The sequence below is a fragment of the Eulemur rufifrons genome, chromosome 29 (assembly GCF_041146395.1).
Source record: "Eulemur rufifrons isolate Redbay chromosome 29, OSU_ERuf_1, whole genome shotgun sequence".
Lineage (NCBI taxonomy): Eukaryota > Metazoa > Chordata > Mammalia > Primates > Lemuridae > Eulemur > Eulemur rufifrons.
The window spans coordinates 87,135,912-87,151,226 of NC_091011.1; the positions used below are offsets into that span (position 1 = coordinate 87,135,912).

General features: G+C 45.8%; 1 protein-coding gene across 1 annotated transcript in view; it reads right to left on the reverse strand.

The window, feature by feature from the left end:
* ATP6V0A4 (ATPase H+ transporting V0 subunit a4) overlaps positions 1 to 15,315 on the reverse strand; it is a 41,789-nt gene that overhangs the window by 22,266 nt on the left and 4,208 nt on the right. Inside the window, exons 4-12 of the mRNA XM_069462112.1 lie at positions 13,551 to 13,676; positions 12,993 to 13,087; positions 11,622 to 11,748; positions 9,237 to 9,319; positions 8,475 to 8,568; positions 5,895 to 6,107; positions 3,652 to 3,802; positions 2,456 to 2,595; positions 951 to 1,108 (exon numbers count right to left, since the gene is read on the reverse strand). Coding sequence (XP_069318213.1) covers positions 951 to 1,108; positions 2,456 to 2,595; positions 3,652 to 3,802; positions 5,895 to 6,107; positions 8,475 to 8,568; positions 9,237 to 9,319; positions 11,622 to 11,748; positions 12,993 to 13,087; positions 13,551 to 13,676 — 1,187 coding nt within the window. The remainder of the gene's footprint in view (positions 1 to 950; positions 1,109 to 2,455; positions 2,596 to 3,651; positions 3,803 to 5,894; positions 6,108 to 8,474; positions 8,569 to 9,236; positions 9,320 to 11,621; positions 11,749 to 12,992; positions 13,088 to 13,550; positions 13,677 to 15,315) is intronic.

Below are 15,315 nucleotides of genomic sequence, written 5' to 3' on the forward strand. Positions count from 1 at the left end.
TTCCAGCTGCCCCAACACCCCCCCACACACGCACACACTCCATCACCTGCAGGGTAAATGCAGGGATCTGGCATCGCAAAACTAACCCTCTCTCCTCCTCTGCTCCTTAAAAAATTTGTTTTTGGAGACGGGGCCTTGTTTTGTTGCCCAGGCAAGGGCAGTGGCAGGATCACAGCTCACTACAACCTCGAACTCCTGGCCTCAAGCGATCCTCCTGCCTCAGCCTCCCAAAGTGCTAGGATTATAGGTATGAGCCACCAGGCCCAGCCACTGCCTTTAATATTGAAATCAGGTTCCCTGAGCAGCCAAAGCAAATGCTCTTCTGGAGTGTCTGAGGCCTCGAATACTGGAAACTAAGACTCTACACAGTCCAACATCTGCATCTGCCTTTCTTAAAGCAAAGCTTTCTGCCCCAAATGCTTGGCTGTATGTCACCCTACCTCCAGGTCTCTGTTGGAGCGAAGTCTATTTCGAAGCCAACTTCTCTAGGAAGCCCTGCTTCTATGGTTCCCCCCGTGATGCCCAGTTTATACCTGCTCTACCACTTGTTTTCTCGATAGTGCCTGGTACATGATATGTACGATATGTACTTGACAATATATATTTAACTGAGCCAATTTTTTAAAGATGTGGGGTCTTGCTATGTTGCCCAGGCTGGACTTGAACTCCTGGGCTCAAGGGATACTCCTCCCTCAGCCTCCCAAGTAGCTGGGACTACAGGTGTGAGCCACCATACCAATTGAGCCAACTGAGCTGAAATCTTAGAAACTATTTCTATGTGTTATAGTTACCAGCACAGAAACCGAAGAAGTGGCACAAGGTCCTGCATTTAGTAGATAAAACTGAAGTATTTGTTGAATTTGCAGGTGCACTTCTGAGCAGAGCCACCATGAAAACAATCACTGAGGCCACCTGGATGGCCAGAAAGTGAGCCACCTTTGCAAACTTACTTCCATGTGCCATTTCTGAACATAGGCTGGACACTCCAAGAAGAGCCAAAGATGTTGAAAGACTTGGAGAAGCAGTCGTTGTAGATCAAGCCAGTGTAGATGGAGAAGATGCCCATAAGAAGGATGAGATAGCGCCCATGGAAGAAGGTGTTCCAAATCTGGCCTCGGGGAGACAGAGAGGACAACTGTCAGTGGGCCATGTGCCCAAGGCAGATGTTAATAATCCAGACAGGAAGAGCACACACACCCTGATTGTTGTTGTTGTTGTCGTTGTTGTTGTTTTTAACTTACACAGGTGAAGCAGACAAGGCCTAGACTGGTATTTGTCATTGTGGAAACAAAGACATATAAGCCTCCTGTTCCTTCACTCAGCCTGGGGTTAGGAAATGAACTGAAGCGTGAGCTGAGGCCCCACCTGCTAAGGAAGGGACTTGAGAGCAGGTGGCTGCTGTCCCTGGTGCTCCCAGGAGCCAAGCACTGAGCCGCCTCACGTGCTGCTACATTTATGGTGAGTCCAATCTACGTTCATCTGGGGTCTTGTTATCAAGTGGAGTCTCTGACTACGTCTGCCGAGAAGAGTAAAGTGCTTTCTCGCCCCCTCCTAACACCGGATGCTGCGTTCCACGATCCCTCTAAGAGCTGCGCAAGTGTCACTGAGACTAAACGCCTGCCACAGAGGCCACGCCTGCTAAGCTGCTCACAGAAAACTGTATCGGCACAGGTTGATTTTGCCCACTGACCTTGACGTCATTGAACTAACTCTAATTAATTCAACCTGTAATAAAAGATGACTGATATGCTTAAACTCAGAACACAGCTAAAGCATGTTTCCATTTTATAAAACGTATTACCATGAACACAAAGTGATTAACTTGGATCAACTGAAAACCTTTGAGCCCGGGCAGACTCTTGTGTTGTCCCAACCTTCACGACACTCTGCGAAGGGACCTCGTGGAAGGTGGAGAAACTTCCAGTGTAAGAGGGAGGGTTTCTCAGTGTTTCAGGGAAACACTAATCCCAGGCTTTTCTGCCATCAATAAATATTCATGCTATTTTAAGTAAAAAGACGAGGCTACAAATAATATGTTATTTGATGCCAATTTTTGGAAGTTATATATTTGCATATAAGCACAAAAAACTTGAAAAGATGTTCAAAAACATTAATTGTGATTTTTCTCTAGGTGGTTAAATTGTTGTATTTTCCTAATTTTTACGTGCCTATGTATTGCTTTTATAATCAGAGGGAAGAAAAAAAATCAGTGTTAGAAAAACAATCATTGCCTTATCAAGGCATGGACAAAAACCAAAAATACTAAAAGGAACTGCACCAAACCACCCTAAGACATTAGCTTCAGCCAGGAGTTTTGTTAAATTTGGGGGGTTTTCTCTTACTTTCCTTTTTTTCCTTATTTTTCATAAAAACATGTTGTTTCCGTGGTGAGAACCACATACCAACTTTATATTCTGCGTCAAGGACAAGAGCCGAGACAGTGCATGACACCCACCTCGTTGTCCGACTTCTGGGAGAGCAGCCGTCTCTCGTTGAGAACCATCCACAGGGCCGCCAGCAGCATCACCGTGCCGTGCCCGCAGTCCCCGAACATCACCGCGAACAGGAAGGGGAAGGTGATGATGGTGTAGGGGGCTGTGGAGGTGACACCCACGACAGCCTGAGGCCCACCGCAGATCTGCACCCGTTTCCTTGACACACGCTCAGCTCCCCCACACAAGCCATTCTCATTCCCCGCTTCACAGATGTGCTGAGTTTTAGAGAGGTTAAGTGACTTGTCCCAAATCACAACGTTTGATGGAGTTTGTAAGTGGTGCTTTCTATACTCTTTCCACCACCATCGTTTGCCAGTTTCCCCACCACTGACGGCACCACACAGCACCAGCAGTTTACTCCCAGGGACCCTCAACCCACAAGGCCCCTACATTACGGGTCGCAAGTTAGACAGGACTCAGGCTGGAGAAGAATAGCACATGACTCCCACGTAGAAACCACAACACCGTGAAGATGCTAAGCCATGACTCTCATTGAATTGCTGAAGCACACAAGAACTGACTTCAGGCTCATGCCTGCAATCCCAGCTCTTTGGGAGCCTTAGGCGGGAGAGTCACTTCAGGCTAGGGGTTCAAGACCAGCCTGGGCAATATAGTGAGACCCTGTGTCTTTTTAGTAGGGAAAAAAGAAAAAAAAAAAAGAACTGACTTCAGGCTAGGATTACTCAGGCCTGTAATCCTAGCACTCTGGGAGGCCAAGGCAGGAGAATCGCTTGAGCTCAGGAGACTGAGACCAGCCTGAGCAAGAGCGAGACCCCGTCTCTACTAAAAATAGAAGAATTAGCCGGGCATGGTGCACACCTGTAGTCCCAGCTACTCGGGAGGCTGAGGCAGGAGAATTGCTTGAGCCCAGGAGTTTGAGGTTGCAGTGAGCTAGGCTGATGCCATCAAAAAAAAAAAGAACTGACTTCAGTTGTCCGAAGAGGTTGCAGTTTAAGGGAGAACAGGCGAAGATAAAGAACAAGTCTTTCACTAATTGGCATTTATAGAAGACAACACAGGATATCAGGAAACCAAGTAAGATTGCACGAATGTCACAGTTTTACCAAATTCACCTCCTAGGTCACCTCAGGGGAGTATCTTACCCAGTTTTCACTTTTAAGCTGCCCCGCTGTGCGACGCATCAGATCTTCTTTACCTGGGTTCATCTCCCGGTAGCTGCCTACGCCGTAGGCATCCACGATGTTCTGGAAGCCAGCTGTGAATTTATTGGTCCTGTTGAACGTGGGAGGGGCTGTCTTGGATTGCACTGTGGTCATGATGGGCGCCATGGAAGAGCCACTTAGTTCCTGCAAAAAGAACATGTGACAGAAATGTAAGGAAGGGAGCAGGGCGATGGCACAGGAAGCACAGTCCCAGCTTCTGCTGTCACTTACTCAGGGCATTTTGACCTGCCTGGGACTCATGAGCTCATGTGCAAAGACTTAATTCCTTCCCAGTGCTCGTCTAATCCATCTTACAGGGGAGCTGTCAAGAGAACAAAGTTGCTCCTGCTTCTCCGGCGATTTCCACCCTCCTGCTGCTGCACATGCGCGTGTGATGACGCAGCTCTAGGCCCTCGACGCGTCCCTTTCTCTCCCGTTTCTCTCTCAAGAGCAAATCCACTTTCCTCATTCGTTCCTATCTTCCAAACAGCCCTGACCCTTTCCCAAATGTCCATTTTTCCCCTAATTTCCCTCTTAGGCTTTCAAACTCCAGTGTCTCACCAATGCCACAAAATCCAGGAGCCTAAAGCTGAATTCATCAACTTGACGCAAAGCCGGGCCCCCCAGCCCCACCGCCTTTTACAGAGCTCCCTTCCCGCAATTCCTAAAACTCTGGAATCATCGCATTTGTCCCTTCTCCCGATCCAATCAGTCACCGGCCAAAGCGTGCCAGCTCTTCCTTCTAAACCCGTCTTCTTCCTGTCCCCACGGCCACCACCCTCACGAGTCTCAGCCTCACTCCTCCGCCAGCCTTCGGGAGCCCCCGTCCCCACCTCGCTTCACCTGCTCACTGACCACTCTTCCACGGTTCGGCTCATGCATCACCTCCTCCAGGACGCACCCTGCCCTGCCCAGTCTGGGGAAATGCTCTTCTTAAAGTGCTCCATTTAGGTAGCTTTTGAACCGTGATGTGGAGACACGGGAGTGTAGGGGGCTAAAGGGACACTTTCTGCATTCAAATCCTGCCTCCCAGCTGCAGGACCATAGCCAAGTTACTTCTACTCTCCGTGCCTCTGTTTCCGCACCTGTGCAAGGGGGATAAAGATACTCCTACCTCCTGGTCTGTGCCCACCTCACAGCCGTTCCCTTCAGATCCCTCAGCCTGAAGCTCTTCCTCCCGCCCTGCCCTGCCCGATCTTCCCATGGCATCAGTGCCAGCTGTTCAGAGGGGCCTTCTCTGGCAACGGACACCATGAGTTCCCCAGCTGTCCCCAGATATGCCACCCAGCTTGTTCCCCTATCAAACACCACCCTGCCACCCCGTGAAATTATTCCAAGAAGCTAATCACCTCCTCCTGGAGGAAGTAAAGGGCACCCACCCCGTTGTCACTACAAAGCCGGCCTCCAACAGGCCCTGCTGGCTCACTTTGCTCTTAGGCAGGGTCCCGAGCACATCCCGTGTCACCCTGCGTGGCGTGTGACGTCTTCCTCCCCTGGGCCCTGAGTTCACGTGACTAAGAAGCAGCTGCCCACCTCATCGGTCCAGTGCCAGGTGTAATGTGTTCTGCCATCCTGTACTCTTTAGGGCGGGGGCTCCCTCCTTCATCAGTGGGGTGAATAAGCGATCAGAACAAGTCCCGCTCCCCACCCCTTCCCCTACCACCCCGTTTGATTTCCTGCCCACGGCTCATCACCGCCTGCAATCACATTAGCCCTGGACCTGCGTCTGTGTCCCTGTCCAGAAAGTCTATCAGGGCAGGGCTTTGGGCTGCCACTGTGGCCCGAGATGCATTCCTGATGCACAGGGACTGTCCAGGAGGTGAACGAAGAGAGCTGGGAGAACTGAGTCGGGTACCTAGTGCGTAGCACAGCTGCTGGCACACAGAGCAATCTACACATCTGGGCTGCCCTTATAGACTCGGTTATGTCTTTCCAGCTAGACTGTAACCTCCCTGAGAAAACAGATGGTACCTCTAGTCTAGCAGCGTGACAGGCACATTCGCCCTCAATATGCACTCGTTAAAGATCAAAGAAATATTGAGTGTTTGTCACTGAAAAAACAAAAAGCAGTTTCTTTTATGTGTCCTAGCACTGGGTTAAGAACTGGAGACACAGAGATGGAGACAATCCTACCACCAAGTCACTTGCAAAGTTCACGTAACGTAGGAGGCCGACGCCCTTCCCGAGCCCAAGCGGAGCGGACTCGTCTGACCTCCGCAGCGCCCCCGCCACGCACCATGCCTTGCTCTAAAGCCTTCTTGATGCGTCCGGTGTCTGCGACTGGGAACCAGATCTCGGCGATGACGCACTGCTGGGTGACATCGATGTTGCACATGTTCAGGACGTGGTAAATGGCCTTCATCTTCTGCACCTTGATGACCCAGGAGTGCCAGTTGGCAGCTGCTTCCTGCAGCAGGCGCTGGCGGTGAGACTCCGTTTGTGTTATGACCTAGGCAAAAACAACACACGGAAGAACAAGGACCATTCACGGAGGCATCTGACAGTGTTGCAGAAATGGGGCCCATCGGCCACAGTAGCTTCCCCTGCTCTGGCTGCCCCTCTGGCCCGCGGCTCTCGCCTGGCCCCAACTCGCAGGAGCAGTTGATCTCCCCTGCTGGAGGTTAAAACCCGAAGGCAAAGACTGTATCTTCCTTTCCTTCTAAATTCCTCATAGTCCAATTGTTATGGACTGAATTGTGTCCTCAGAAACGGTATGTTGAAAACCTAAGCCCCGACACCAGTGAATAAGGCCTTACTTGGAAAAAGGGACTTAGATGTATCAAGTCAAGATGAGGCCATACTGGAATATCAGGGGGGCCTGATCCAACAGGGCCCTGACAGGAAATCTGGACATTGAGGCACACAAGGAGGAACCCCATGTGACAATGGAGGCAGAGGTGGGAGTGACACATCTGTAAGCCAAGGACCGCCAGAGCTAGGAAGACGCAGGGAAGGCTCCTCCCTAAGGGAGCTTGGCTCTGCCGACACCCTGAGCAGGTCGTCCAGCCTCCAGGACGTGAGGGAACAAACTTCTGTTGTTTTAGGCCCCGCAGTTGGTACTAATTTGTCACCGCAGCCCTAACAAATGATTTACATACATAATCTCTCCAGTAAATGACAAGTGAATTAATGAGTAAAGGAATGAATGGATGATTTGGCCCATGTGGAATTTACTTAATGGAATTAGTTTTTATGTTTTGATGCTACAATAAACAGGGTAATCTGCTTTAGTAACCCCACATGTGGCTACTGTAGTGTGCTATGAGAGAGATATTGTGGCTGTAAGATTAACATCAGCCCAACACCACGTGTCACTTAGCAGTATGATGCAACGTGGCCTGAGGATTTCCAACCCTGGCGTGGGGACTTCCAGGAGACAAAGCCACCTCAGCACAGATGCAACACTCAGAACCCTGAAACAAAGCTCACCCCTCCAAAAATACCCTGAACCCCCGTGAGGAAAGAAACACCTGCTGACAGACCTGGACTGAATACAGGCATAAAAAAGGGGAAGAAGCCTCTAAACTTTGAAAATGGTCTCCTGACCCTCCTGGTCGCTGGGTCACCTGCCTCCTGGCTGTACGTGGCCCAGGCCCCCAGCCTGCTCCTGTTATCCGTCAGGTAAGAGTGCTGCCCAAATACACTCCTCAACATCAGACGGCACCGAAGACTTACCCTTGGCAGGGATCGAACTGAAGGAGAGAAGTCGCCCCTGGGCAGCTGCATGACTTCACCCCCCTAAGCCCCCAATACGAGAGCCACCCAAGGCCTGCTAACGGTGCGCGTAGTTTAGCAGCCTTGCTTCTCCATTCTCTGTGACGTTCTCATAAAATCTAGCAAGGAGTGTCTGGGAAGAAGGACCTCTAGGTAACTGCTTAGGGAAACAGTCTTCTTGACAAGTGACAAAGAAGGAATAGAGAGGATTACAGAAATTAAACACAGATTTTGTGGGACGATAACATTGTCTGCTAGCCTAGGGGTTTTGAAACACACATACATGCGTACGTGCTCACACTCACACACACACACACACACACACACCCTAATCTCTAAACACACTCGTTGAGGATACATAACTGCTGACTTATACAGCAGCCAAATGCAGCTACTAAAATTAAATAAAAATTCAGTTCCTCGGTGGCACCAGCCCTGTTTCAAGTGCTCAACAGCCACATGTGGCTTGTGACGAGGATGCTGGACGGTGCAGGCTACACAACACGTCGTCATGACAGAAAGTTCTACTGGACGGCGCTGAGAGTTTGCCGTCTGCCCGAGGCCCGGCTCATTTCAGTGGCTACTCTTAAAGCTGCTGTGATTGAAGAAAGTGTCCTGACCGTGAAAGTGCCGAGTGTCACCCTGGATGCTGACGGGCTTTACAAAGGAAATGAAGATGTTCACATGATGAAACTAGACTCACTGTTTTTACAGAATTAATCATTCGGCTTAAACAACCGGGCGATTCAGTGGGAAAAGAATCAGTCAAACTGGTTGTTCAACTAAATTGGCTGGTTAGTTGTGTCATAAATTCGGTCTAGGCCGAGGATGGCAATAAAAGGCACCTTTTATCAGATTGGGGTGGCCACCTGAGGCTGACGAGGGCTGTGGTCAACTCGAAGCATTCCTGACATGCAGAATCATCACCGCTAGCTTATCGAACAGTTTTGCAATTGTGAAATCTCCCACAGCCACAGCCAGAAGGGCGTAGCTAGCATACCAGCCGGCTTCCCAGCCTCCCGGGGACAGGACTGAAATGGAAACGGCAGCGGCGGCCCACCTACAGCCCCCATCAGATCAAGCGCCCGAACCTCTCACTTACAGTGATTAAATCTTCCAGCCTCACGTTGACGCCAGCCAACATGTCTCTGCGCTCTGCCGCAGGCTCTGGGCAAGGGTATACGGTGGCCCGAAACCTGTGTTTGATACGTTCCAAAGGACACACATGGGTTATTGCTACAAGGCACCCCCTTTTCTGCTAAGCCATCATTTGGTGACTTTGGCTAGATGGCCACCCTTTCCTAGAAGAACTGCCTCTTTGGTGATCGGAAACTGATTCCCAGTCACAGGATTCGCCAGCACATCACTGGCGCTGTGAACTGAAGCTGCAGTTCTGTTAGTGAATGAGCTTCATTCAAACCATAAAACCTGTGGGCTGTTATGTAAATACGACTGTAGGCTTGACTTGCCCCGTCTTCCTTCCAGAATCTATTAACGTCCTCTGTACTAATTTCTGCTCCTAAGGGGCTGCATGGAACATGATTGTGTAAAACCAGAAACAACTTAGCCATGCAGTTGGCCCGGCTTAGTAGCTGATGGAGTGTGAGAGGGAAGAAACTGGAATGGTTAACATGTCTGCTTTTAGTTACCTCTAAATTGTGCTTATTCAAGTTCTCTCTGTCCATATTCTCACAACTATTAAAAGTCAGTTGCATTTCTAACATCGTCCTATCAAATGCAGACAGTTACTCTAAAGCCCTAACCCACCTTAAAGAAGCCCCAATCGCGTGTTGTTTGCATTGCGTGTCTCTACCTCATTCTGACCCGACCCACTGACGAAAGAGCCATCCACTGTCTCTCTTACCCATCACAGATCTTCTTGATTTTCTGCCTGAGCTGCTCTCCTTGATAAAATATAATGAATATATTCTTCTTAATTTCTTCTTTCTGAAAATCAGAACAAATTAAAAAAGAAAAGTTTTTCTTTCTGGTTAGAACATAATAGAGAGAAATATGAAGTCCTGTCCTCAGGCTTACAAAATTTAGGAATTTAAAATTGGGAAACTTCGGCCCCCTCCCCCTTCCACCCCTTTTAAAAATAAAAATAAAATAAAATAAAATAACATTGGAAAACTTCAACTTTCCCCAGCTCATCTAAGTCCAGAGCTCATAGTTGCAGACAAAGCTGTCCAGGATCTCAGAGGTCGGGGCAGCCTCAGGTGACAGCCTCATTATTCCCCTACACTGGTGGGACCACAGCTGAACTTTGTATTCGGCGCTAAGCCCTATACTTAAAAGATATGATAATAAACAAGGAAACATCCAGAAGAGGATAGTTTAAGGCTCAAAACAAAAACAGCTGACAGGCGAGTTGTCACACCAGAGTTAATCCCCACATCGACATTTCAGGCATGAGTGGGTGTTTGATATTTAGCAAAGGTAAAGCCATGTCTTAATTTTTGACTCACACATTTGCTCACAGTATGCCCATAAGAATGACGTTTAAATTGCATTTTTCAAATTCAAGTTGGACAATTCATAAGAAAGGGAGATTGTATGTTCCACAAGCATGCATGAAAACGTCCCACTCTTACTGTAAGTGAAGAAATATGCACCAAACAATGTGTCCTTTCACATTGTTGGAGGGGGTGAAGGTAAAATTACAAAACCCATTGTCGGAAAAGCTATGACAAACCCAATGGTTTCATCACATGCCATTCAGGACACTAGAATCAGAAAAGTCACTGGAAAATCATTCATCAGGACCCATCAGGTGTCGTAAAAATGCTCACACCCTTTAAGCCAGCAGTGCTATTTTCCTTGAATTCGTTTATTATGGAAATAAGTCAAAAGAAAATAAAAATCCACATGCATAAAGATGCTCATCAAGGTGTCTATATTCTGGAGCAAAATTGGAAATAAAGTATCCAAAAATAGATAATGTCACATCAAACTCAATGGGAACAGCAGGCATCCATTACAATAATATCAAAATGAATCACCCCTTTGGCAGCTGCTCCTGGGAGCAGGGCAGGGGTAGGATTTTCAGAGCTGCTGTTTTACATTATTTCCAAAGCTTCCTTCACTCATGGAATCCACCCTGGTTCTTTCTGAATCTCTTAGGTTTTCTTGTCTCCTGATCAGAACAGGAATCTGTTCTGATGTCATGATATCCATTTGGTGACCTTTGATGCCAATGCTCATCTTTTTCCAGATACTTCCTTTATACTTTCTCCACCACCCTGACCATGACATGGCAAAACAGGATTACGAAAAGTGATGATTTACTGTCAAATTTTAAAATAATCTTTATAAAGGATACATGGTAATATGGGGAAAATCTTATATTATCTGAAATAAAGAGCAAGAAAAAAATCATTTCCATATATACTATGGTCATATAAAATCATACCTGTCTATGGCTATAGAGAAAAAGTAGTACAACAGGAAAAATAAGAATAAAGATGTTAGAGTGGTTTTAGAGATGATACCGAGAGGGGTTTTGTGTTTTTTTAATAAGCTTTCTTCTTATTTTAAATTTCATGTATTTTTAACTGTGAAGAAGTTCACCAAATAAAACTTAAAATTAATTTTTTTAGCTTCTAATGTGGAAAAGATTATAGGCTCTCAGAAACAAGCCCAGCTTCTTGGAATTAAAGAGTAAGTGGATTTAGGTGGATTTAAGTACTAACTGAAAGGCTGACAAAGCAACACCCTATGGAATTCACAGCACTGAAAGTGTGGCGCTCAGGGAAGGGGCCCCTTGAAGTCCCTGTTTGAAGTGTGTGGTCTGTTGGCAAGTTTATCATCGGCGTCATCTGGGAGGCTGTCAGAACTGCGGGACCTCAGGCCCACTGAATCAAATGTTGCATTCTAACAAGATCCCTGGGCGACTTCTATGCTCATGTGCATCCTGAAGCCTGAGAAGCTGACCCAAGTCAGTTCTTAGTTCTTTGCGACGAAGAACTGGTGTGGTAGTCCTACAGCTAAGCGTCTAGAAACAATCACGGCTAAGTTTCTTGGAGGAATGAACCAATCATGAGGTGTTCACAAGAATCAGTTCTTGAACTGACCTTTCAAACATATTTTTAAAAAGAAAAAAAGGAAAAGGAAGAAAAGAAAGGAGAAAGAAAGGAAATAGATTTTGGCTTCATCGAACTAAAGACTCCATGTTTTGAGAGAAGGAAACCCTTCCGGTGAGGCTATGGGGGATTTCGGAGGAAGTTTTCCCGTAGCCTGAGATTCCCACCGTGACCGGATCCTCCAGGGGTGTGTCCATCTCACTGAACTTCAGGTAGATGTTTCCTCGGCAGACTCGCCACAGCAGCCGCTCAAAGGAAGCCATCCTCTCCCTGTTTATCACGCCGGCCGTGAAGCTGGGCAGCAAGAAGGGAAGACATTACTGAGGACGGGGACGGGGGTGCAGAGAGAGGCCCCGCAGGACGCGAAGACGCACCAGGAAGTGAAGGACCAGCACGCTGTGAGCAGGAGGATCTTGACCCAGCTCTACCGACAGGGTCCCACCCCACGTCCCAGCCCCAACTCGCCCCAGGTAACTTTGACCTTCTGTTTCCTTCGATATTTTGAAATGTCCTGAATCATCCCAATGCTATATATTCACTATTGGCAATTAAAAATGTGATAGATCACTCATTATAGCACCGTAGCTAATGGGAGGAAATGTTCAACAATGGTCCCTCTGCATTTTTACCAAAAAAAAAAATTAATGTCCTAAGAGGGAAACATATATGTTGATGTCTATGCATCTCTATTTTTCCCATTATCCAGGTACATAAATAATTGCTGACCCAAACTTCTCATATTAGCCTCAGAGTTGTGACTTTCATTCGTTTATGATTTTAAATGTACACTGATCCTGTATTACCTTCTAATCACCCATCTTCAATAAACATGTTTTCTTTCCCATTCAAATTCAATGCCTAGAGCCTCAAATAGCAGGCCCTCAACTATCCATTGAATAAAAAATTATAAATCCCAAACTCACTACTTTCAGAAATGCTTTGTAATTCACCTGTTTCACGTAGACACTGAATGAATCACCACACATTTTCCTGGGTGTAAACATCATATTACTGCTTCTTGGGGGTGACTTGATTGCATAATTACCCCATTTCTTTCTTTTTTTTTTTTTTTTTTCTTTATCTTTTTTGCAAGGTATCAGAACTGTAGGACCCCATTTCTAATTACTTAAAAATTCAAACTCCAAATGCATTTTATCATCAAAATAGTATTTTAAAAGTAAAGAAAAAACATATATCCCCATAGCCTTGTTCCAAGGCCAGGGAAGAGTTATGAAAACCCATCTAAACAATTATCGCCACGTCCTTCCCCTGTGGGAGCAACATCAACATTGCACTCTTCAGGCTCAAGAATGTTAGTGTCACCACTAACAAGAAGTTAACGCTGCCTCCAACTCCACCAACCTGATGAGGTTACACTTGGGTTTATTCCTCTGTAGGGGCCTCACATTCAGGGGAAACAGTTTCCATTTTGGTGGCTGTTCATCCATCCATCCATTCACTCACTCAGGGAACTCTCTCAGGTGCCAGGACCAGGGACCCATCTACACACAACTCTCTGACTACTGAGTTACACTAACCCCAACTTTCCGGTCATGTAAGCAGGCACAGCTCTCAACTCCAGGAGACCAGAAGTATCTTCAGTAAAGAAATCATCAGCTAAATTGGTTTCCGTCTGAAAATCAAAGCACCACTATTTTCATTCAAATATATTTAGAGCAGCTTCAAAAGCACCACCCCACACCTCAAGGTTTTGTCTGCTTTTAGTGAAACTTTAATTTTCCACAGTTAACAGGATTCAGAAAGCACAGTGCTCCTCCTTAGGTCAAAAACCTTCCCCAACCTCTTCTTACCAAAACTCTAAATCTGCTCAAACTAACTGTTCTACTTTGTTCTGACGACTTCTGTCTGGGCCATTTTGAGCACATATTTTTAAACGAGCACCATGATATTTTTGCTTTCAGTTGAACCAGCATTACAGTTATTCCACCCAAAATACTTTCCTCACTGCCCCCCACCAAAGGGCTAGCCACAGAACACCGAGTGATTTATTCATATTCCAAACCAGCCAGTTTTTAAAATGAAAGTTGGAGGCTCTGAGGAAAGGGCCCTTTAATAAACAATCCCCAAATAATGACCTCAAAGAAGTCCTGGGTTTTCTTCAGGAGGTATTTGAGTTCCGTCAGTTCCTGGAAGCTTTTTTTCAAAGCCTGCTGGTTCTGGTTGGCTTCCTGTAACTCTCCTTCCAGTTTTTCTAGAACAGTCTGTGCAGGAAGGAAAAGGAAAGTAAGGCAGGCAGAAAGGCAGGAAGTGCTATGACATTCCTAATATACGTCAACTGCAACAGGTAACTGAAAAAGTATTCACTACAACATAATATAGCTTAAGTCGAGTGGCTTGTTCCGTAACAGACACCATGATTGTGGAGCCTAAGCTAGAGCCGTCTACACACGCCCCCTGGAGCTCCATCATGGATGGAGAGGATGAGGAACCATTGTCCGGGAGTGGAAGGCAGCTTCATGGGAAGTCAAGGCATTTTGGCAAATTCCTCCCCATTTAACGTTTAAAACACTAAAAAGGGAGGACGGTAAATTACACGTTGAAGATTCCTTCTGCCCCAAACACATGACAATGATGGATAAAATTTAAAACCTAGGATCACCTCCAAACCACTACCAGTCCCAAGCTGGGCTGGAGAGCCAGGAACAAGCAGGTGAAAAAGACTACACAGAGGAGGCTGAGCACAGAGCACAGGAAGGCAAACAAACGGCAAACCAATCTCCCTTCCAAAATAGCGTGCAAAAAGAATGAGGCTCATAAAGAAACATATGATAAGAAAAATCGCCAACAGAATCAACAGTCAGAACACAAAATCACATTGGGTGAAATTATTTTTATGGAGTAGTCTGAACAAGACTTATATGAAAGAACACTTATTCAAATGTCCATTAATAATACAATGGATAAAAGGTGTTATAGTCAGTAAAAAGAACACTACATAGCAGTGGAAATGAATTAATTTCAGAAACATGAAACAATACGGAGCCTTAAAAAATAAAATGTTGAAAGGATATAGCAAGTAGCAGAAGAATAAACAACATGGGTCCATTTAGATGAAATTTTTAAATATGTAAAGCTAAACAATGTGATATTTAGAAGAACAACTGTGTGCTAAAACTATGAAGAAATAAAGAAAATACAAAATTCAGGATAGTAGTTATCTCAAAGGGAAGAGGGGAGGGGGGAGGGGGATGGAGGATGGAGGAGGACTTTACAAGCATCACTGTGGGTATCTTTCATTCTACACAAGATGACAGGCACTTGATGGTTGCTGATTATTATTTTTTATACTTTAAACATGTTTTTAAAAAATACTATGATATAACTTCAATATTTAATAAAAACAATAACAAATCTATATTTAAACATACTGTAGTAAAATTATAGAACAAAGACAAAACCTTAAAGGCTATTGGGGAAAAAAAAAAGACATACAGTCCACAAATGGATGACCATTGACTTAGCGGCAGGTTTTCAAGTATGTGTCTTGGAATGCTAAGCGTAACTGTGATTTACAGCTTTCAAACCAAGGGGGGTAAGGGAGAAGGCTTGGCAGGTATTACAGAAAGGCAGGAAAGGGAGGACAAGAACAAAGCAAATGGTAACCTAAAAGCCAGTAAATCAGTAATCACAGTAAATGGAAATGGATTAAGGTCACCTGTCAAAAGAGAGATTACCATGTTAGATATTTTTTATTCCATCTAAGAGACATCCTTACCAAAGAGATAAAAAATAAACAATAAAAAGGATATCTACTCCAGTGTTAGCTCTACCCCCCAAAAAGCTTATTAACATCAGACAAAATTGAATACTTTAAATTTAGAATGGTGAAACTTGAAATGT